The 22886-nt window shown below is 37.9% G+C and overlaps 1 protein-coding gene across 14 annotated transcripts in view; it reads left to right on the top strand.

Moving 5' to 3' along the window:
• Positions 1–396: 396 nt before the first annotated feature.
• The window catches only part of BRSK2 (BR serine/threonine kinase 2), a 323582-nt gene continuing 301092 nt past the window's right edge, over positions 397–22886 (top strand). For 8 of the 14 annotated variants that reach the window (XM_069803591.1, XM_069803596.1, XM_069803592.1 and 5 more), the window contains exon 1: positions 398–875. In XM_069803591.1, coding sequence (XP_069659692.1) covers positions 782–875 — 94 coding nt within the window. In that variant the 5' untranslated portion in view covers positions 398–781. Of the gene's footprint in view, positions 876–22886 lie in introns of all 14 variants that reach the window. The other 6 variants (XM_069803589.1, XM_069803593.1, XM_069803595.1 and 3 more) reach the window with 3 other exon arrangements.

Here is a 22886-nt window from a genome sequence, read left to right on the forward strand (position 1 = left end):
CTCTCTTTAAGGGGTAAAACCCACAGAAGATGGAAGTGCTCCAGAATCCAACAGAATCAATAAATTTCTCAAGCTCATTTTCAGAAGTATTTTTTCCCCCCCCTAATTCCTGCCACAATCTCAGCCTTTCTTTTAATACTCTGGAAGTACAGCTGCATTAGTGGAGTATAATTCAGAAGGGGAAAAAAAAGTGTGTTTGGGACTTAAAATAATATACATGCTAAACTATATTTAATTGTGCCTTATCAATAGACTGATAAACTTAGGTGTTTGCTGTTACCATTGATCATGATGCTCTGTAGCAGGCAGAGGCAGTAAGTGCTGCTGATGGAAAAGAAAAGGTAGTGGAAGGAGGAGGGGAGAAGGAGATAGGAGATGCGGGGATTGGCTGCTTTTAATGTCAGTCTCAGCTGCGGGCCCCAGCTCTTCCGCTGCTCTAGCTCTGGCTCTCCCTTGAACAGCTCCTAGAGAGAACAAGGCGTGCGGAGCTCGGATCACCAGCATCATGCTCCTTGGGCTTGGATCGTAGATCCCCCTCTTTGAACATTAAAATAACTCCTTCGTCCATCAGCGTCCCAGGCAGACCCAGCGAGAAAACGCACACGTGAGAGACAGAGGAAAGAAAGAGGAAGAAGAGAAAAATCCGCAACCGAGTGGACTAAAGCAAAGAAAAAGAGTGCTTTGCTTGCACAGCTGCAAAGTGGGAATTTAAAGAACTGCAGAGGGAGAAATTCCAGCTCATCAGCACATACACATTGCAGAATTACAGATCCAGGTAGAAATGACATCAACAGGGAAAGAAGGCAGCGGAGCTCAACATGCACAATATGTTGGACCCTATCGTTTGGAGAAAACCCTAGGAAAAGGACAGACAGGTTGGTTCTTTTACAGCAGCATAGGCGCTAGGGGGAAGGTGCTCTAGCAGCCAGTGAGGTGTTGGGGATGGGATATTTGAGGGTTCAGGTTTTCCCATTTGCTGTTTTAGTGGAGGTAATATTCATAGGGGATTTTTGCCTTTATTTATTTAGTTTTCATTTTAAATCTTTCTTTTCTTTTTTCCTTTAAAAAAAAAAAAAAGGAAAAAAAAAGCCCAGGATGCTTTATGTTCATTACTCCTGCTAATGGGTGTTGTTCTGATGACAGCTAGAGTGCATGCAGAGGAAAAAATAGGTGATCTGCTGGTGGTGAATTTTCACATCAATTTCTTCACTGCCCTACTTAGGAGCATTTTCTTTTTAATCAAATTATATTGAAATGAAAGGTTCACAGCCTGTAGTACCAAGGAGGAGGTGGTGGTGGTAGTGGGGGAGTCACCAGCAGTATTTCATGACATCATGATTGAAAAGGGTGTAGTCCTTAAGGTGCAGTTGGGGGGGTGGAAATATGTACAGTATGTCTGTGGCACTGACTGCTGTGGGTATTTAGCAAATATGGATGGATGGGCTGGTGGTTTTTGTGGGTAGGGTCTGAAATAAAAGAAAAATAGAGGATTGGTAGCAGAATTAATTCTGGTTATGCTGTGTTTTTGTAGGAGGGATTTGGGGGGGAGGGGAGGTTATTTAATTATTTTTCTTAAAGCTTGTTTATGAAACTCGCCCCCAGCAGATTTTCCTGAATGGAACAATGGTAAGAAATATTAAAAGGAGGAAACCAAGTGGAGGGAATTAGCAGAGAGCAGGTGCTTCTGCCCTACATGACATAATTAGATCCCCTAAATGCGTTCAAGATCTGGACTTACTGTTGCTTGCTTGGATAGTATATTCACTTCAAGGGCAGGGGAGCATTAATTGGAAGAAAAACCCTTAAAAAGAAGCCCAAATGTTCTCCTTATTTAATTTTTTTTTTTTTTAGTAACAGGTGCAATAAGCAATGGCATGTGGCAAATTCATTGGGTTGGGAGCCCCCCAAAAGTGGATTGAGACTTGAGATTATAATTTAGGGAAAGGGGAAGATCAGCCATAGGGGGGCTTCTTTGGGCATGTGGGTGTTAAGTGTTGTTCATTATGGTGGGACAATAAAACATGATGCATTGTGGTGTATTTTTTTTTTTTTTTTATAACCCAGCCGAGCTTTGCCCATCTGTTGTCTAAAGGATTTAATAGGCGTTTCCATCCCCAGCTGCTGCCTCTGCTCTGCCTGCTTCCTCGCTGCCCTGCGTGGCAGCAGCTCTGCAGTCCGCAATTTTCTTGGGGACACAGTCAAAATCCAGATCTTTCTCTGTAAGAAGCAATGCTCTTCTGAGATGATTGATTATAACACCCCCCTCCCCCCCATCTTTCCCCTCCTCTTCACAACCCCATAGCAACCGTTCAGAGACATGGATGAAGATGACATTGTCTTCTAGTGAAAGTGACTTTTATTTATATTTCATTTTTTTTCAAATCTCTTCAGTGTATCAGCTGCTAAAGGTAGCTCTCTGTCACTGTTTTGGTTCACACCTTTATTCTTCGCATAGCTCAATAAGCCCTTACTTCTGCAGCTGTATTCTTGCTAAAATCTGTTCTGATGATGATAATGAAAATACTCTACAAAAAAATTGCAGCGTATTGGTAATGAAACTGCCCTATTTCTGCTGGTAATCCTTTCCTGGATACTTCGGGTGATCAAAGAGCCAGCTGTAGATGACAAATTCATTTTTGTCTTCATCACCATTTCCTTTTTTCTCTGTCTCTCACCTTCTCAGCACCCCTCCCTCCCCTTTAAATAAAATTGTGTCTGAGATTCCTCAAAATACAGTTGCATTAACCTTTTGCTCCATGTCTCATAGCCTGACGTTGTGGTCCTAAAGGGTTATCTGCAGCTTTGGTTATTTTTTTCCTCTCTGCTAATCTTCCTATCTTCCTCCTAAGCGATTAGAGATGTGGGGGTGGAGGGAGAAGAAGAGGATGTATTTAGAGTCTTGCTGCTGTTGGCCTCTGCAGTTATTCAACCAGCTGGACAAGGGTGAAAGTTTCCTTTTGCAGCTTTACCATATAACTGATCTTTATAGATAAGTCTCTGCTGTTTGCACACATGAATGCACATAAAATGCACAATGCATGGTGTCATAGAAGCTGGGGGTGGGGGGAAGAGGAAGAGAAATCTTAAAAGTAGCTGATGTCAGTCTATGTCTTCCTTGCTATACCCACCCTTGATTAATGGAATAATGCACTGAGGTGAAATCTAACTCGGTATTAAACATACACAGCTAAATATGGAAATATGCCTTCTGGTCTTCTCGCATTTTCTGTGCTAATCGCATTTGGGAGCATGCAGAATGGCATGAACAGTGTGTGGTACGTAGCTAGTCCTCATCCTGCTTGTTTTGGAGGGTAAGCAGGCAACCTGCAGCATTTTAGGGAGAGGACAACAAGCGCAGTATGAGGGCCTGATTGACCATAGTGTGTTGTCATGGTGTGTAACTTTGAATTTGGGTTGCAGTGGCATACAGCTGAAGAAAGTAGGGGTTGTAATCATTCCCTTAGAGCTTGACTTTAAAGCTTGGAAGATTAGGAGGTAATGGCTTGGAATATTTTTTGTTTTTTCCAGGGAGATGGGGAAGAGTGAGAAATAAAATCTGGCAAAATGTAATAATGAATAGAAAGAAAGTGTAAGTTGTGTTGCAAAGTCCTGTCCATTTTCCAGTGATCTTCATATCCATCATTTTTTATTTGAATAAAAAATTCTTGACTCTATAAAGTTATTTCAGATAGGCAGGTCTAGCTTTGCTCCCAGATACATTAATATTATACAAATGTATTAATCACTCTTACCTGCTTTTACTGAGCTCAAAAGAAAGGAGTTTTGGGAAAGAGCATGGGTTCATAGTTCAGGGCAGACTTAGAAAGGCTGCCATGGAGGGAGAGCTTAATGTTAAGTAGAACTCTCACTGTCTTTTCCTCTGTGAAGTTCTCACTGACTGCCACCTTAATAGCTGAAAAGAAGTGTTTACCAACAGCAGCCTGCTGGTCCCTGCAAAGAGGTCCAGTTGTTGTGTGTGGGACATTAGTGGAACCTGGTGACATCTGGCTGTGGGTGGGCAAAACTGACATGGAGAAGCCTTCAGTTCAAATTGGTGGGTAACAACTGTTGTTGAAAGTGTTGACTAGAATTCAAAATCGGGTATGGAAAATTTGTCCTGAGTGGCCTTCTGTGCTGGTGCGTCAAGCTTGCTGAGGGTGACTGATGCCACAAAGAGAGGATTAGGGCCTCTTAGTCAGAGAAGCTGGAAAAGGGCTACATGGGGCAGTGCTGAAAAATGTCTGTGCTTAGCTCTTTGCTGGTAATGGGAATGATAGAGGAATGAAGGAAAATTATTTTTAATAATTTAGCATACAAATTTAATGTATAATTTGAGTACTGTAGTAAGATGGTTTGCTGCTGTAATAGGTTGAATTCAGAGCACCTCTTCACTGCAGCTGGAGGAATAGCTCATGGAATCTGTGTTGGAATGATTTTGCAGGAATACAAGCAGCAGCATAATCTTAATTATTGTACTCAAAAAAATTATTTTACAGAATTGTCAGTGTAAAAAATCATTACTATATATATATGGGTGTGTGGGGAAAGGTTGGTTTATCCAAGTTTCATTGATACATTGTTCTACAGTTAATTATAGGAGGTTTTCCTTGTAATTAACACTAATGAATAAAGGATGTGTGTCATGTTACAGTAACACACGTGGAAACAGTGTGCCTTGAGAAACCCCAGTCACACCTGATCATGAAGCACTGTTTTAGTTTTAGATCAAACCGAGGCTTTTCTCCGTTTGCCACTAATTCTGTGTGAAATCAGCTTCTTGCATATTCTTTGCTTTATGTTTTTTTCTTTTTAATTCCACAAATATCTTTGTTCGTGTGTTTCTTTTGGCCTCATTAACCCTTATTTCACCCTTGAAATTCTTAAGAGTAATTCAGATTGACTGTAGTGAGTATTTATTAATGAGTACAAAGATGAGGAGCTGAAGTATTTCTTGTGCAGGGCTTCAGTGTTTTGGAGGGTTTTCTTGTGTTTTCATTTGACAGTCACTGTATAGGCTTCAGCACCATTGTTTGCTATGGCACCAATTCAATGTCTAGTTGAAATTTCCAAAATGCTGCTTTGTCTACAAGCAATAAGACATCGTCTCTAAGTGGGAGTCACCCATTTACTTTGAGATAAATTTGATGAAAAATTTAATGTTGCTGATCCATTTTGTCTTGTTCCTTTCATTCTGTTTTAAGCCCAGTTCTGCAGACATTCAATACAAAGAATCCTGCTTGAAACTCACACACTTCAACCTTTGCAAAAAGTGTAGGGGGTCCCTTTTCTGCATTGTGTACCATACAACTTACAGCTATTTTGATGTACAGCATGTTAGTTACGTATGAGCCATCAGTGAGGTGTTCAGCAGTATGATGTTGGGTTATGTAAGAACAGAAATCATTAAATTTGGGTCTTGGTGTATTTAATAGCCTTTTATTCAGTGAGAGCTTAAACAGGATGTTTCTTTACAGCCTTAACCACCTGTTTCCATGACATCAGCAGAAACTGAAATTTGTTAATTTTTTTATTTTCCTCTGTCAAATTTGGTTGAAATTGCAAGCTTCAGATCTATTTGAGGAGTGTTTGGTAGACAATGTGATCTCAGAAGCCTGGTTTCCTTTGGTAAGGAGGCTAAACAAAATATATCTTTTTTCATTCATACTGCTATTTTTTCTAAATATCTAAAGAATCTAAAGAGTACAGCTTTATTCCGTTTAGCTGTTTAGGTGAATATATCATTGTAGTTCCCCCCATGGCCTTTTTAAACAAACAAACAACAAACCAGTATATATTCTGTTAATGTTTTCATATATATATTTTACTTCCCTTAAAAAGTTTCTTTCAAAACAGTGAATCCATACCCTTTGTCATGATAGTCTGTGAAGACTTAAACAGTTTATTAGTAATCATAGAAATAAACTACTGCAAGCAATACTGTGGGCAACAGAGTTCTTAAGAATGAAATTTTACCAAGGAAGGTTATGTCATAGGGACTGAGACTTAATGGATTTTTAAGTACTGGATATGAGTTTTGAGAGATTTGGGCTTTCTTAACTTTACATACCTTTGATCCGATTGTTCAGAAGTACTGTTTGCCTGCATTACTGACTGAAGTAAACTAGTATTACCATGCTGCGTGTCTGAACTGCAAAGTTCAGATATCCGTTTTATGACTTTCACTTTTTTCTTTTTTTTTTTAAAGCAAAATCCTGTTTGCCAACTGCAGTGAAAATGATTTTTAGCTTCCATCCTTCTGCAAACTTTGTAAAGGCATGCCTTTAGTCTTCTACCCCAATATCAGTAGCAAAATTATTATGAACTTGTTCAAACAGGAGCAGGCTCTGAATGATTGTTTTTCTTTGTAAAGCACAATAAGCTTTCTCACCCAAGATTTGTTAAAATTCGGGTACTGTCAAATGGGTAGGACTATATGACTATATATACCTATGTTTCAGACATCAGCAGGAGCTACGGAAGCAGTGATTTCACAAATAGAGTTCTTGCACTGCTCAAGCACTCTTACACTTTCCATCACTGCTGTAATGTCATTTTGTGCTGCTACAGTGGGAAGGACTGCATTAGAATGATGAGAGAGGTTGGAGAAATGAAAAAAGCTTCTCAATAGAATTTACCTCTTGAGAGGAATTCTTTCTGATCTCTGGAATACCTGTGATTCCATGAAAAGAGCAAATGTAGCATTTTAAGTGGGTTCTTACAATTCCTTTTGTAAATTGAGTGGAACAACCAGTGTATGTTTTGGATTCTCCAACATACAATATTTTTCAGTATACTATAAATTTACTCCATACATTATATTTTGGGAAGTCTTTAATATTGTATACTTTAGAGAGTTAAACAGTAATTGCAATGGTGATAATAAATGTCAATGTCCACCTCAAAATTAGTAGGTAGGTAATATAGAACAAATGTAGGTGGTCAAAGAATTCCAGCTTTCAGAAGAAATTTGAAAGGAAAAGAGAAATTTGGAAGTAATGCCCTCTGAAGTAAGAGACATTGCATGAGGAATGTATTATGCACATAGGAGAACAGTCAAAATAAGAAGAGGTGGAAGCCTGGATATAGATTTCCATGAAGGTAGAGTAAAGGCAGAGACATAAATGAATGCTCAAGGAGTGTTCCTCTTCAAATGCTGAGATACTGTAAATTGCCCTGTGAAGTCAGTCAGTGTTTTAAGTTGAGTTGACTTCGGTAGAAAGATCATCAAGCCCATGATAAATAGGTAAGGGTGGAATTTTTTTGTTTGTCATGGATTGTTCTATTAAGAAATATCCCAAAGATATCTTCTGGTTTTGTTTTAAACAAACCCAAGATGTTTAGCAATCCTAGTCAATAATGCCGTTCGTTCTGCTTATGGAATATGAGGAGATTGTTCCATTTTCAGTTCATGCATAAACAGTACTGTTTCACTACAAGACATCCAGGCTGATCTGTAGAGTAACATGAATAATTTGTTGTAAATAGTGTTCTAATGAACTTGAACTGTCTTCATCTGCAGTGTCTGTAAGTGCAGAGTGATTTTCTTTAAGCCCTTATTTGTTTCAGATTTTCTGGCAAACAACTATTTTTATCTCCTTTCCCCAACTGTTTTTACCTCACTTATGAATTGGTTGCACTTAAACAATATTCAAAGATCTGAACTGTACTCTTGAATGTAGTCTGTTGGATGTGTTGCATAAGAGTATTACGTTCTATTTGTATAGTTGTGTGAGCGCTTCCAACATAAATGTTTGCAAGTGCAAACTGAAAATTTAGTTTTCCTGGGCAGTTTGGGTATGATTCGCATAAGCACCCTTGCCTGGAAGATGAGAGGTTTTCCAGAAAGGTTTTTTTTAAAAGGCACACAAACGTGACCAAACTAAACTTACTTAATTTCAAATGCCTACTTTTAGAGCATATTAATAGTGTTCATCCAGTTCCATTTGACTTATTCTACATTTACTTTTGAATAGGGGTATAACATTTTTATTAATTCCTTTAAATCTGTTTACAGACTAGAAACATTACTGATAAAATTGTGGTTAAAACCATGGAAAAAAATCTACCCAGAAGATTTTTTTCATTGCTTCATAGCTTTTGAAAATTGGAAATTTAGGTGGAACAGAGGAAATTGTATTGGTTCCTTTCATAAAAGTGTATTACTTGCTACTGATGTAGCTGCAAGCATTTTTTTCTTGAATGCGTTGTTTGTGGCAGAGATGCTTATGAGATCGCCGTTGTCCTGTGGACTGTATAAACAGGAATATACTGTTTCTTTTGCAATGACCTTGGGATACCATTTTTAAAGGATAATAAATGAAGTGTGTCATGAGACTGAGGATAAAGAGCAATATGAACAAAGAAGGTAAATGATGGTGCTCATATTTAAACAAATCCAGGTATGTTTTCTTGCAAATGGTACTGTTGCCTTCATAGTAGTGCAGGGTAACCTTCAGGCTGGTGCAGATAGCTGATGGGTAGTTACTCAGTGCTGGAATGGGTAGAATAAAATACTTATCTTGAGTTGTCAGCTCGCTCATTTTTATTTTGAGGAAATTATTTTATTATTTCCTGAAGGCCACAGAGATCATTGTCAACTGACATAAATTAAAGTAGCCCTAAAGCTGCCCTAAATAACTCTTCCACAAAGTTCTAATGGCTGAGCTTACTGTTTTGCACCCCATGACTGTGCCAGGCAGTTTCTGCCTTTCAGACTTCTGTTGTTCCTACTCTGGCTTTCTTGTATAAAGATTATTGCATACTTAAGAGGAAAAGAAATATTTTTTTTAATTTCTTGTTCAAATAAACTTTTTTAATTTGGTGTGGTGGAAGGGGTGAGGTTAGACTGGAAGGGACCATTCCTTGTGTAGCTTACCATTGATAACAGGCTGTTCTTCAGTTTCTTATCTAACATCCATCCATTGATAATCAGTAATGTGATAATTAAGGAGTTTGGAAAAAAGTAGATAACTTGCCAGTTACTGGCAAAAGGAAATTAAGGTTGGTAAAAGCTTTGCACCAAGATTTGCAACATCAACTGACAGTAAATGGGTTAATGGAGGGTGCAGGGGGGAATTGAGGAGAGAAATCAGCATCAAGTGGCTTAAGGTGTGCCAGTACTATCTCTTTTTTGTTTTAGCATTCCAGCACTATGTGGGAATTATAGGCGTGATAATATTTCCAGTGAAGTGCTTAACTTTAACAAAATTTTAAAAAAATCAAAATGATGGAAAACTGTTTTCAGACATCCATTTAGTAAGTGCTTTTCTGACTGCCTGCTTCTACTTACAAAACAACATACACTTTTTATATCCTGAGGCTCTTGCAATTTTGATTTATTATCTGTTGCAGTGTATGCTTAATGGGGGGGGGGATCAGTATGATAATGTATATTTTTTTAATAATGTCTACATTACAAGCTCTGCTTTTGCAGTGTCATTCCTTTGTGTGTTCATCCTTAACGTGCCATAAGCACACTGCCCTTGTCATTTAGCTATTAAAAGCACTATTGACTGGAACAAAAATAATGGAGGAGCTGGTTTCTGGGAGAAGCAAACTGGTCTGGACCAAAAATGTGTTAATTTCCTACTGTCTGTCTAAAGCCTACTCTTAGAATGATTAAGTTTCAGTCTGCCAAAGGTTGAACAGCAGTCCTTCAGCTGCAGATGAGAATGTACCAGGTCTTCATAGTGACCCACCAGGGAATGCTGATGGAATTGCTTGGCTCTTTATCTTCTTTCACTCTTTTTCTTAATTACTTTATGTGTGGTAGCAGTGTACACACTAGATTTCTACACAGATGCTTTTCTTGGAAAAGTGATTGTTCTGTTGCTTTGGTCCAGGATGAGGTACACTGTAGCCCAGGTTCATAATGTTGGCTCATCCACCCTATGGTAATATAATTTATGAGGAAGAGGGACCAGCAATAACATATTTGCAGCTAAACATGAGCTGTTGATGTACGATTTCCTTTTTTTAAATTTTATTTTTAAAAGCAATGTCCTGCTCTGATAAAGTCTGAGCTAAGCTAGCACAAGACTTTGCTAAGACTACTGTTTTATTGCATTTGAATTAAAACATAAGTTTAAGTAGGAAAAGAAGACTTAACATTACAAATCCTTGTGGTATGAAATGCACTGTGTGGGATGTTTAAAAATTTCTCATGTCTTTTGCTGACTGTTTGCCAGCTGAGGGTTGGGTTACTCATCATGCCAGCCATTTGCCCTGGGTAAGTTTCATTCAATGACTGTGTGAATTCCTTTTAATAACTGTGACCTATCCCTAAGATTAAGTAATGGATTTGAGTCCTAGTTTTTTACCTTATTGGAATCTCTTCATCTCTCCCAGTATTCTAGACCAAAGCTCTCGTTGTATTTTCAGGTTGTAAATGATGGGTGGCTTGGCTGTCGCATTGAGATGACCTGCTGTCAGCAGGTACGGGATTGGTCTGTGGTTTTACTTTTGAAGTTCTGGTCATCTGTTTTTTGGTTTGGTGGGGTCTTTTTTTGTTGTTTTTTTAGGTTTTTTTTTTGGTTTTTAGTTCTTTTTTTGTTGTTTTGGGGGGTTTGGGGGGTGTTTTTTTGTTTTATTGTTTGGTTTTTTTGTTCTTTTGGTTTTTGGGCCTTTTTTGTGTGTTTTTTGTGGGTTTTTTTGTGGTTTTTTGTGGGTTTTTTGGTTTTTTTGTGTGTTTTTTGGGTTTTTTTTTGTGGTTTTTTGGGGGTTTTGGGGGGTTTTGGGGGGGTTTTTTGGTTTTTGTTTTTTTGGGGGGGTTGATTTTTTTGTTTGTTTTTTTTTTGTTTTTGGGGTTTTGTTTTGTTTTTTGGGGTTTTTTTTTTGTTTTTTTTCGGGTTTGGGGGGGGTTTTGTGTTTTTTTGTGTTTGGTTTTTTTGTGTTTGGTTTTTTTGTTTGTTTAGTTGGTTTAAACTTAAAAGTTACCTTGGCTCTTCAAACTGGAAACTGGTTCAAGGATTGGCATTGTAATCTAGAGTATGCTAGACAGGTATTTGGTTCTTTCTACAGCTGCAATCTCCTATAGCAAATTAATGAAGACTTTAGGATGGTGTTCTGAGAAAACTTTGGGGGATGTTACAGTTCCAAGACTGAGCCCCTTTATCATTTCAGCCCTGTTTAAATAGGTTAATGGTTACTGCTAGAAGAGCTGGTAGAAATACTCTAAGCAAGAAAATAACCTATCTCTAAATAAGCATTTGTTATTGTTAAAGATTTTTTTTTTTTTTTAAACTGTATGGTCATGGTAGACTGAAAAATAAGGTACTTCTGTGGTTTACTCCCACTTCTTATACAGATGCATTGTCTTTGGGCAATTAACCCTGATGCACTGTGTGTCCTTGGAGAATTATTTTCTGTTAAATATGTTTTTTTTCTTCCACATTTCATGTGTCTTGCCTAGGTTGTGAACTAAGAGGAAAGATAATTTGTGTTACATAATCTGCATATAATCCCTTTCATGCTAAGGCACTAATCTTACTTGGGCCTTGGTGTGTGTATAGTATGTTCCATTTAAATATAAGAAGAAGCTTCTCCACTGTGAGGGTGGGTTGAACCTGACACAGGTTGCCTAGAGATGTTTGGAAGTCTCCATCCTTGCATACATTCAAAACCAGACTAGACACAGCCTTGAGCAGCCTGCTCTAGTTGACTCTGCTTTGACCAAGGGTGTTGGACTAGATGATCTCCAGAGATGACTTCCAACTTCAACTCTTCTGCTATTTTGTGTTATCCTGTGCAACCAAACCATAACTTTTTCAGTTAACTGTGAAACTAAGGAGCTCTGTTTTGTCCAGTTTTATACCCCATATTTTCCTCCTCCTCTTCCTTTCTCTCTCTGTCCCTTGTCTCTTGGGCTAGGTGAAGACTGTTTGTGGCTCATTTGGAGCTGTCTCTGCTGCCTGTCCATCTTTTTTTCTTTCTTTTGGAATACATTAAAGATTAAATCACAATTACTCTTTCCATTGTGGGAGCAATTGTTTGAATCTTACCCCCCCGCAACATTCAGCACTTTCCATGAAATTTGTCGAATCTTAGAGACTTCCCTTGCTCTTTCAAACTTGGTTGAAACTTGCTAATTTACTCTCGTGTTATGGGGGAATTGCAGACAGGCTGCCTGAACATTTAAATTTTGTTTCCTTAAGAAATGAGGCTAAAGCAAAGCTGTCCTAAACAGCACAGCTTCTCTAATCTGCATTTGGTTTTGAAGGCCATGAGATGTTGCTATGGCAGATTGGGATTGCTGGAATACAGCTACTCTTCAGATATTGCCCTCAATTTAGTTAAGACTCTTGCACCAAAGTTAAGAGGAAAAAGTGGTGGTAAACCACATTGTGATTCCTTAATGCTCGGGGAATCCCCAGTCAGCTTGGTAGGCTGGATTCCTGCCTACTTTCTGCTGCTGGAGCAGTGCAAAGCAGGGAGGATGGAGGCTAGAACTTGGTCCTTTCTGTTTGCAAGCTTAACTCAGTGATTGGGGAGTGTGGGAAGAAGGGAGCCCTCTCTGTATTTCCTCTATGTATCCATTTCAGTACAGTGGCAGTATTTGAAGTAGTCCTTTCCTGCAGAAAGCTGAGAGGAAGACTGAGAGCTGTTTGTGTGTTTGCAATGCCTGTCTGTACAAAAATCGTCACCAAAGACAAAGCCAAGTATTATATTAGAACTTGGCAATGACACAAGTGCTATAGCCCTATTAAACGAGGGCATTTGTTTTGTTGAAAAGACATGGCTATGAGTGGCACAGCTTTTAAGATTCCTTATACTTTGCAAGCACCAGCCTTAAACAGTTTTTCGTTTGCTGTTCAAACTAGTAAAATTTACACTTTTTTCCAAACTTCCCACTCCTATAAACCAGTAAAGCTTGATTAAAATCAGTAGTCATCGACAACAGAGAAAGATCTGTCCTGGTGTTTCTGGGTTTTGTCCCGTGCTGTTTTTCTTCTGGGTCTGTGGTTTATTTCATTGGTCATATTTGTGAAATCACATCTCTTTTGCTTCTGGTTGTTTCCTGATTGCGCTGAAGACATTACTTTGTCAAATTCCCCACTCAGTTACATCTATGCAGTCCTAGTGACTTCAAGGCCTTGCTCAAGTTTATCTGAGAGGGGAGTTTGACCCATGAGCAAGCTCCTTGTTGATGGCAGCAGAGGCAGACCTCTGGCAGTGTTCTAGTTAAGAGCAGCCTAGGAATACATCTCCTCTGCGGTGAATATTCAAGCAAATTAGAGCACAAAGTGGAATAATACTGCAAGCAGATTAAATTCAAACTGAAAATACAGGCCCAGCATTTTACAAATTACTATCTTTCATCCTTAAAGCAGAAGTCTGCTCAGCTAACAGACAAATTAAGGCACACAAACACTTTAATACCTTAGTAGTAATTCTTCTTTAGTATTCCACACATACATATACTGAAATCACCCCACCAGTTTGCAGTAAGCTTTAGGATGTAGAAAATGTCCTTACCTTTATCATTACTGCATTTTTGCTAGGGAAAGCAACAGCCAGACTACTAGCATGGTTGGGACAGTTGCCACCTTGTTACCAGGTGGCTCTTTCTGCTCAGAGGGAATGCTGCAAAAATAGGCATGGTTTCTATATCTGCATCATAATGCTGTCATCACCATTACTCTTATCATCATTGAATCAGATGAGTTATGGCCGAGAGCCTCTTTAGGTCCACCAGTGCTTATTTTTTGTCAGTGTTTTGGCACCTGTGGCTCTACAGAACCAGGTGGTCTGAATTCTCAAGAATTCATAAAAAAGATTGATTAGAATAGTAAACTTAACATCATATTTACTGTTCAAGTGTCTATTTCTCTACTGGAGATTTCTGAAGAGTCTACCAGAGGGGAGAAACCCATGTGTCGTAGGCCTTTTTCCCCTCATTGAAATGGTGGGAATTGAAAACATGGCAAGGCAAGGGATCCTGATCAAAGGGTATGTCTACCTTGCAGTCAGGTGGTTAACACTATTATCTCCTGGCACAAGCAGCAGTGAAAATAGGGCAGTGCAGGCTATGTGAGGATTGGAGAATTGTACCAGAGCACCTAAGAACCTTGCCCTGTGTAGAAGTCCAGTCTTCCACATCTTTACCCAATTATTTACTTGTACCAGTTGTGTCTTTGTTGCACTCTCTTGATAAATCCTGCATCAGCTACAATTCAATGTGGTATGTCAGATGTGGATAAGCTGAGCATTTATATACATAATACACTGTATACTTTGTGTATGTATGACTTCATTTCAGGGATGGGTTTTTTTGTGTATGCAAAACCCCAACCTTGTGCTTGATCCTGTAGAGTTCTAATTCTGGTGTGAAAGATTATTCTGTACTCTCAAGGCCTCTTGGATTAAAGGTACTCAACTTCTCAAAGGATTGGGTCCGTGTTTGTACTCTTGTGGTCTCTAAAACGCTACAGGGTCCTGGTCAGGTCATTTCTTGAGGGAAGTAGTAGTAGAGACATCTACAAAACAGACTCTGTTCATGTCATTGTGCAGTTATAAGGCAGATTATTCAAAACCAGTAACTATGTAGTCTTCACTGGCCCTAACAGGCTCAGCCATGGAGTTAGGGTGGAGCCTTTGGCAAGTTAATTTATCTTTGGTTTTTTTTTTTCCGTAAAACTGAATGACTGATGCCCTTCTGTAAAACTAAAATAATGGTTGGCTTCCCCTTTGGAACTGACGGGATTAGCCAGCTAGTGTTGGTAACTTTTTCGTAAATAAAAAGCAGCATGGAAAGGCCTGGGATAACCCTACTATTTAGGCCTAGTGATTTATTTATTTATTTATTTAGCTAGTGTTCATTTTTGCTAGCTTCATTTTATTTAATATACATCTGTGGATTTTCATCTCCTGAGGATAGACCGGACCATATAGCCTGGTCTGTGCAGGTGATGATAACTTCATACTGTATTTGTCTTCCATAGCTGCTTCTCTTGATTATTGTAACATTGATACATAAGTGCTGAAATCTCTGTGGCTGCAATTTAAGACTAAAGTTATTTTAACTATCTAATAAAATAGAAAAATTGCTTTGATGTTCCCATTTTGACAATTTGTGGCTGTGCTGACTTTTGTTGCTTCTTTCCTTAGGGACATTTGTCCCTTATCTCTCAAACAAAATGTCACTGAGTAAAACTATGTTTGTATGATGCTGTGTGTTCTACTTAAAAAAGATTTATAACTTGGTCACTTTTATTTATGCTTCTGTGGAGCTGGTAGAATTATACTGCAGTGTTAAAATGCAGCAGTTTCCTTTTTCTGCAGACAGCAGCCCTCTGGTGGTGTGGGGTTTTTTTTCTTCCCTTTTTTTTTTTTTTTTTAAGTCATGTTTGGAAATTCTGACAGACTGATAGAGAAGCCTTTAAAAATGCCTCCAATTAAGCTGCCACATAGTCCTATATAGCCTCTCTTCTCCTTTTCAATCCTCATCTCATCACCACCCCCACCTAAATTTGGAAGTGGAATGTAAAAGGCAAAGCAAGGTTAATAAATGCACCCAGTTGATAATACTGATGGTCTTATTTGGCGAAATGATATTTACCAAACATTATTTCAGTAAGTTTCAGCTTCTGGAAAGGGTATAGGTCGGTGTGAAGTGGGTGGTAAGGCTAATGGGTTATTCTGAAGACTGGCTGAATTGTTAGGAATGTAGGCATTTCTGAGGAGGCTGCTGATGAACTTGAAAATTGAAATATCAAAGAATTTTTTAAAAGGATGACCTTACTACTCTGGTATATGGGCATTAATGATGGTTATATTGCAAGCTACTGCCTGGGAAAAATATTTTGACTAATGGGGAAGGAGAATCTTCTCAAGAGCGCCCTAGGAGTGAAATTTAACCTTTTGCTAGTATGAGATTTAGCTATCACTTGAGTCCCACTTAAGACCTATTTTGAAGTATTAAGTTATGTACTGGGAGGTAAAAATGGGAGTTCAGAAAGTAGGAAAAATAAAATATTACTCCATACTATTTTTGAGATGGTAAGCCAGAGTTATGTGCAAATGTGTTTTTGAAATTATTGAAGCTGTGCCAGGGATGCATTTGACTTGTTCCCTTTCCAGTACTACAGTAAATGTCAAAATCATGCTGTATCTGCAACTATGTTACTACATAAATACTCTGTCTTTGCAAGAAGACATACGGTTTTGTTATCATTGAAGCCTGAAGTTGTTTTTGTTTTTTTTTTTAAAGCAAGCTTTTACGTAACTGAAGCTGCACAGACATAATTTCTGCAATTTCAGGTTTTAGGGCAAAATAATTCCAGTTAAAATTAGTTGTTTTAAAATGGACTGATTTTTGGCTGTGATATTTGAAACATACTGTGTGTCTGTAAAGTGAAACAGAAGTTACTGACTAGGTTTGTGTGTGTGGTTTTTATTGTTTTGTTTTTTATTTGTTTGTTTGTTTTAAATAAGGCTAATGGGATTGTTAAATAGAAAGCATTAAGTTACAGAGTAAATTCTATTACTTTAAAAGATAGATAGTGGTTGCAGAATGTGAGCCCTTCTCAGTATTTGGTTGGACTTCATACTGTGGACAGCGGATAATACAAATTTGTGGCCTTGCTGGATAATGCTTTAGGCCACTTGTGATATAATTGCTAACAATTATCAAGAGACGTTTATGCCAGTGAAGACATATGATGCGAAAGTTTTGCTTCAGCCATGATACTTTTGGGGGTGTAAGTCTTGACTCTTTTTGCCAGGTTTGCCTCAATTATGAAGGCTGTCCAGCCTAGTACATGTGTCACTCGCATGTTTTGGGGTTAGAGTCTGATCCTTGCAAAGAACTCTCTGTGCACATAGTTTATATATTAAAGGAATAGTGTCAACTTCTGACTTTTAATTCTTGCAGTTAACATAGGGTGAAAAGGGCATAAAATGAAAGGGGAAAGCTAGGAGGAAGAAAATTCCCCATCCTTCTACCCAGCTATCCTGTCACTGATCTTGACAGTGAAAGCTTACTTGAGATTTTCCTTCTCTAAATTGTGAAGAAATACATTTGGGAGTAAATCCACGGAACTGAGTGGAGATACGTTGGCATAAAAATAAGATGAACAAAGGGTGGGTTTGGCATCTTTAAATGTTAAAGATTCAGAGCTTTTGTCACCTTAGAGCTATTTTTTTAAACATAAAAAAATGGAGAATCATAGTAGAGGTCGAAGCATCACTAGTTCTTCAGTAACCCACAGCCTCCAAAGCATGATTTTATTTTTGCTTATTAGTCATTTTTGCTTATTTTGTCATTTAAAACACACAACATTGTAACACGTGCTGCAGTAGGTTGCTGGTCATTTTTTGGAGGCGGAATAAAAATGAATTATTGCCTGCTCAGTCACAGCTTAAAAAAAAAAAAAGAAAAAAAGAAAGACTTTGGGCCCTTTGTATCCTTTTTCCTAAATGTACTTGTCAAATTGGCAGAGAGGCCTAAGCAAAACAACTTTCTGCCATTCAGTGGAGAGGGTTACAAACTTTTAAACTAAATCCATAAAAATGATAACAATGCAAAAGCCAGGATAAGGGAATTCACTTTTTTAAAAAAAACCTGAATTTGCTGTGTTTTGCCACAAGCCTATGGCAGTTCAAAGCTTTAAAAAAATTTTAAAAATTGAGTTACTAGACTGGGGATGAGGTGAAAGTGAGTCATATTTCAAGTATAAAAGTGAAGTGCCTCCCCTCCTGTCTTGATTATTCTAAATACTTCTAGTGAAAATCTCAAATTATGTTTGTTTCCAGCCTAAAAATGAATTCAGGTGGTTTATGGCTACTGCTGGAGGCAGGGTGTTGAACTCGATAAGGCTTTTGGTTTGATCCCAGTGTAGCTGTAGGTGTATCCTAGGAGGAATTAAATCTCCAAGACTTTATTCCCTAACCTTAACAGAGAAGCAGCTACGATTATAGTGTCAGTAGCCTCAGATATGCTTTTTCTTTGATTTTCTGTTATTCCCTGACCTGCAGAGTACTGAGATTTGAAAAGAAAGTGTTTAAAATTTATTTGCCCTCTTACTGGATCTGTTTTTGTTCCTTGGATATGTTTGGTAATGTGACTTTTGACATTTTTGCCATCCTAATGGTTGTCCTGCTGTGAAGTTGCATAGATGTGCTATTTTACCACATTTTGGAAGTTGTATAATGTGAGCCAGTTTGTATGCAAAATAGTAGTTAAATATCAGTTTTAAACTGACACTTTGCCATCGTGGAGGTTTTGGTTTCCCCTGGTTATAACAGGCTGTTTTACATGAGAGTCTAAACTTCTCCCTGGTCATCAGATATGTACCATTTGTATTTTGTTCAGAGATTGTGTTTTACATGAAAATTCTCACATAATGATGCATCAGATTTTTGTTCTTGCTACTATTTTTTTTTTCCTGTTGCAACTCCAGTGCTTCATTGACATTTCTTTGGATTTACAGCAGTTTGACACAGCAGAGTGGCATAATGTCCTACTATGGACCTTACTGTCTTCCGTATGTCCATATAAGAGTCACCATACTGAAGTCAGCAAATGTGTGCTACCAGAAAGCTGTTATAAGTGAGAATATTTTGTAGCTGCTGCTCCTGAATTACATGTAGAGTAAACCACCTCAGCAAAGATCAGACCATAAGCATTAAAAGGTACAGATAGAAATATTAGTCAAATACGATTGGATTATAAGCTGTACCAAAAAAAAACCCCTGATACATTCTCTTATTGTCAACTGTGATGCTTATTTAAAATGACATATACTGCTGAGAAGAAGTGTTTAGTAATTGAAATGTAAGTGGGTGACTAAGAAGCAATACATATGGAGCAGCATTTTTTTCTTCCAGTTTTTTGTTTCCCAAAAAACCCATCTCTGACTCTCATAGTAACAACTATTGACAGTATTGGAAGTAAGTTTTTTGATTTTCTTATTCCTCTGATGCTATATTAAACCTTTATTCTTTGGCATTCAGCAAGTCAGTGGTATAGGATCATCTTACTGCTCACCCTTTGATTTTTCACTCTTCCCCTGTGGCAACTTTCCCTGCTGGATGCATCCGGATTTAGCTTGATTCCCAGCCCTGCCAGCAGCATTGTAAAATCGAACTGTAGCATTTGAAAAAACTGCTCTATTGACAAACAAGCTGGAGCAATCCAGACTTGGATTTCAAAGGGAATGGAAAGATCTTGGTCCATGCTGCTTTGGAAGCTCAGCACTGTGGAGCGTGATTGACTGTAAGCTCACTCACCATTATGAAAAACAGAAGGGTATTTAGTGTAATGACAGGCTATAAAAGTGGGATATGTGAGATCGTGAAGAAGCCCAGAGTCTGCCTCTCTCCACAGGCAAATTAGTGCTTTGCTTATGCTGTTGTAAAAATGGCATGATGGTTCTGAGGCTATCGAAAACACAATTTAACCATGCATTACTCTGGAAACAGTCTGAATTTGTATCCTGTCACCTTAACTGAAGATGATTTATTTTATCCAGTGTAACTGAAGGAAGGGTCAGGTTCTGTGACTATGGGCTAGATCCTCAACTGGTGCTATTTGGTTAAGAGACTTGGACTCCATGCTGCTGGACTGACTTACCCTTGTTAGGGATTTGACCTTCTACATAAAGGCAGAGACTATAAATTTTAAATTTGAGAAAGGGTCTAAATTTTGGATTCTCTCTTTTCAAACATTGCTACTTGAGAGAAATACAAACCCACACACATTATGAAAGGTTTTGGTGTCTAAAGTTGTAGATATCACTCGTTTTTTTCAAAGAGGTGCGTATTTGTTTCTGTCTTTGAAAGAGACTTTCTGTAATCTTTACCTTTTTCTTTACTTTCTTTCTGTAAGTAAATGGTCTCTGAATTTATAGCAACTGTATTTCTATGTTGCTATAATAGCCACAGCTTGGATCTTGCCTCTGTTGTAAGCTATCTACAAGTACTTAACAATTCTCTTAGAAAATTGACCTTTGGGCTTAAAATTCTTATGCTTGGCCTCTAGTCCAGAAATGACTTCTTTCTCTCTCAAGAGATCTTGATAAAAATCTATATGACTATGTTTATTTTATCTGACTGTTGGCAGTAGGAGGTGGTAAGGAAGGGGAAGTCATTAGTTCAATTCCTTGCTGGAATTAAATCCTTGAGAAAATAAGGATAATCCTTCATGTGAGGTTTACTCGGTTGCTTCCCAGTACTTAGCTTGCTCCACATCAGACTTCATAATTTTTGTACTTCCTTTCCTTTTCATTAGAAGGCATAGAAGTTGTTAATTTTATATTAATATCGACTGATAAATAGTCACATAGGTGAAACATGCACAGTTAAACAGAGGTGATGTTAATTACAGGTAAAATTTTAAATGAGGTCTCTACATGTTTGAATTTCAGGAGAATGCTTGTAGGAAAAGTGGTTTTTGTTCCAGAACTGAACACAACTACATACTTTTCATCTGAGTAAGATGCAAAACTGTAAAAGGGCCTTTCTTTTAGATCAGTTTTGGATGTTGTCCAAATCTCATGCCATTTGGCACTGTCAGGCCCAAACCTAGGTCAACTTTTCATATGTCTACACGACAGTTACTAGTCAGGCAAGAAGGAGGGCTCCAGACTGCTGTATTGAGTTGGGCTGATACCTGAATTGCTAATTTGAAAGTGTCTTGGTTATCTCTACTGTACACTGCTGTCAGTTTTAGACAGCTTAGTTCTTGATGGGCACAACAGGAATGTTATGATAAAATAGCATTTTTTTTTTTTTTTATCAGACCGGTGTTCTCTCTTGCTACAGTATGTTGTAGTAGATATTGTTCAGTGGACAGTTTTAGAAATGTTGCAGCAGCTGACTTCAGAATCACCAATGGTAGGATTATTTTTTTTTGCCCCCAGTATCTGTTGGTTAGTAATTGCCTTCTATCTGAATGTGTCAAAGCTTATCTATTGGTTGGTTTTTATTCTAATATAGGGATATGAATCTATTCCCAATATCCATCTGTATTTCAGATATATGTGAATGAATGAAAAGGAGCATCAAAAACCTTTTCTCCTTTTACTTCCTTCTCCATTTAAAACTTTGTTCCCTTTTACGTTATCGAGATAACACACATCCTGATATTAAGAAAAGGGGGCATTCTTAATATGTCATCTCTATACCTTTCATTGTCCTGTGTTTCTCTAATGTTATTTAGTATGTATCTTTTTATTCAAGTCTTGAAAACTGGCAATCCATATATTTTCATTCTACCCTGATATAATCCTCATGCAGTCATTGTTTTTGCTGCTTGTCTGTCTCTTAATGTTACCTATTTCTGCTATGTGTTTTTGAGGTCAATACTCCAGCTGAGGATGTATGATTGATTTATACATTGGCATCATCTCATTCTCAAGTATAATTTTCGATTTCATTGTTCAACATTTTGTTGTCACTTTTGATTACCCCTGCACATAGAGTTGATATTTTTATTATGCTGTCCGAAATAATGATAAGTCTTTTCTTGAATGACTCCAGTTAACTTGGGAGTCAGAAACGTATATTACTAGTTCACATTATTCTTTCTATTACGCATTTGTTGACACTGAATTTCATCTACAGTCATGCTGTCCATCCACCAAGCTTTGATATTTTGTTGTTTTAAGTGCTGAAGTGAGACTTAAGTAATACATTGGTCTTGTGCTAGCCTACTGTGCAAGGGTAAATTTCACCCTTTATGAACTGATGCATCCTGTCACATTAATCAGGGATGTACTGTGTATTTCCTAGGGCAATATAAAGGATCAAATTTCCCTATTAACCCCTTCAGAACTGAATTAAGTGTTGATGCCGTGTCTAGAATGTGCACCACAAACTTGATGTATCATGATCTGTAGTTCTGGTGATCTATCTTAGTAGGACCATAGGGGAAATACAGAAGTAGCAATCTGCTGGATACTTGAGATATCCTGAGATTGAAAAGGTCACAAATAGTGTATCCAGGTGTTGAGAGATTTGTGGGTTTTTTTCCCTGTCACTCCTTCTATTTGTAACATAGCTTTTTTTCAATGCAAGTCCATAAAGGTTCTCCCAAAGCCAATTAAGTCATTCCAATTAAGTGGAATTTTGAAGTGACTGATTTATGCCCATCTACCCTTCTGCTTTTCTTAAAAGGAAAATCCATTTCTTCTTTGCTGTTTTATGAAGATTTTCTAGGTAGGTGAGCAAACAGCTGGACTCAGGAGGTTTGATTTCTTTAGTTATCTCTGATTTTGAGACTTGTTTCTTGACATTTCCCTTTTGCCGCCTATAATGTTGATAATGTTCCTTACACAAACTACTTTGGAAATTGAAGACTCAATGTTCTATAAGAGCTAGAGAATTTTTTTTTAAGTGTAGTGTATCATAATATATAATATATAACAGGATTTGCTGATGTCTGATTTGCCTTTGTGTTGGTTACCAAAAATATCAACAAATGGAAAGACCAAATAAAATGTCTCTCCTCCATACCCCCCAAATGAGGGAGGAAGCTTCTTCCCAAATGAAATAAACCTGCAGTATAAGGGGTGTAAAAATGTGAACAGATGGAAGAATTTTTTTTCATCCCTGCAAGCTTATTATTATTATTTTGGTGCTTCTGGTTTGGGAAGGGAACTTGATGGGTTCAGTGATCACTGATTGCTATAAAATTGGCAAACTGTGCCCAGCTGTTCAGTGGATGCTTGTCTGATCATGAAAATCCTGCTTATGAAGTAGAGCAGGGAGAAAAACAGAGGAACATGCTGGTATCTTAGTGGATTTAGTTTTACACAGTAGCATCTGCTAAACATACAGTGACTCTTTTACTTAGCAATTTAGACTAAAACCCATAATTATTTAATGAGCAACCTCCTTCTTTCTCTCCCATTTGTTTTGATCCTTACCCCACAAAAATGCTGGCTTCA

The sequence above is a fragment of the Haliaeetus albicilla genome, chromosome 16 (genome assembly GCF_947461875.1).
Source record: "Haliaeetus albicilla chromosome 16, bHalAlb1.1, whole genome shotgun sequence".
Classification (NCBI taxonomy): Eukaryota; Metazoa; Chordata; class Aves; order Accipitriformes; family Accipitridae; genus Haliaeetus; species Haliaeetus albicilla.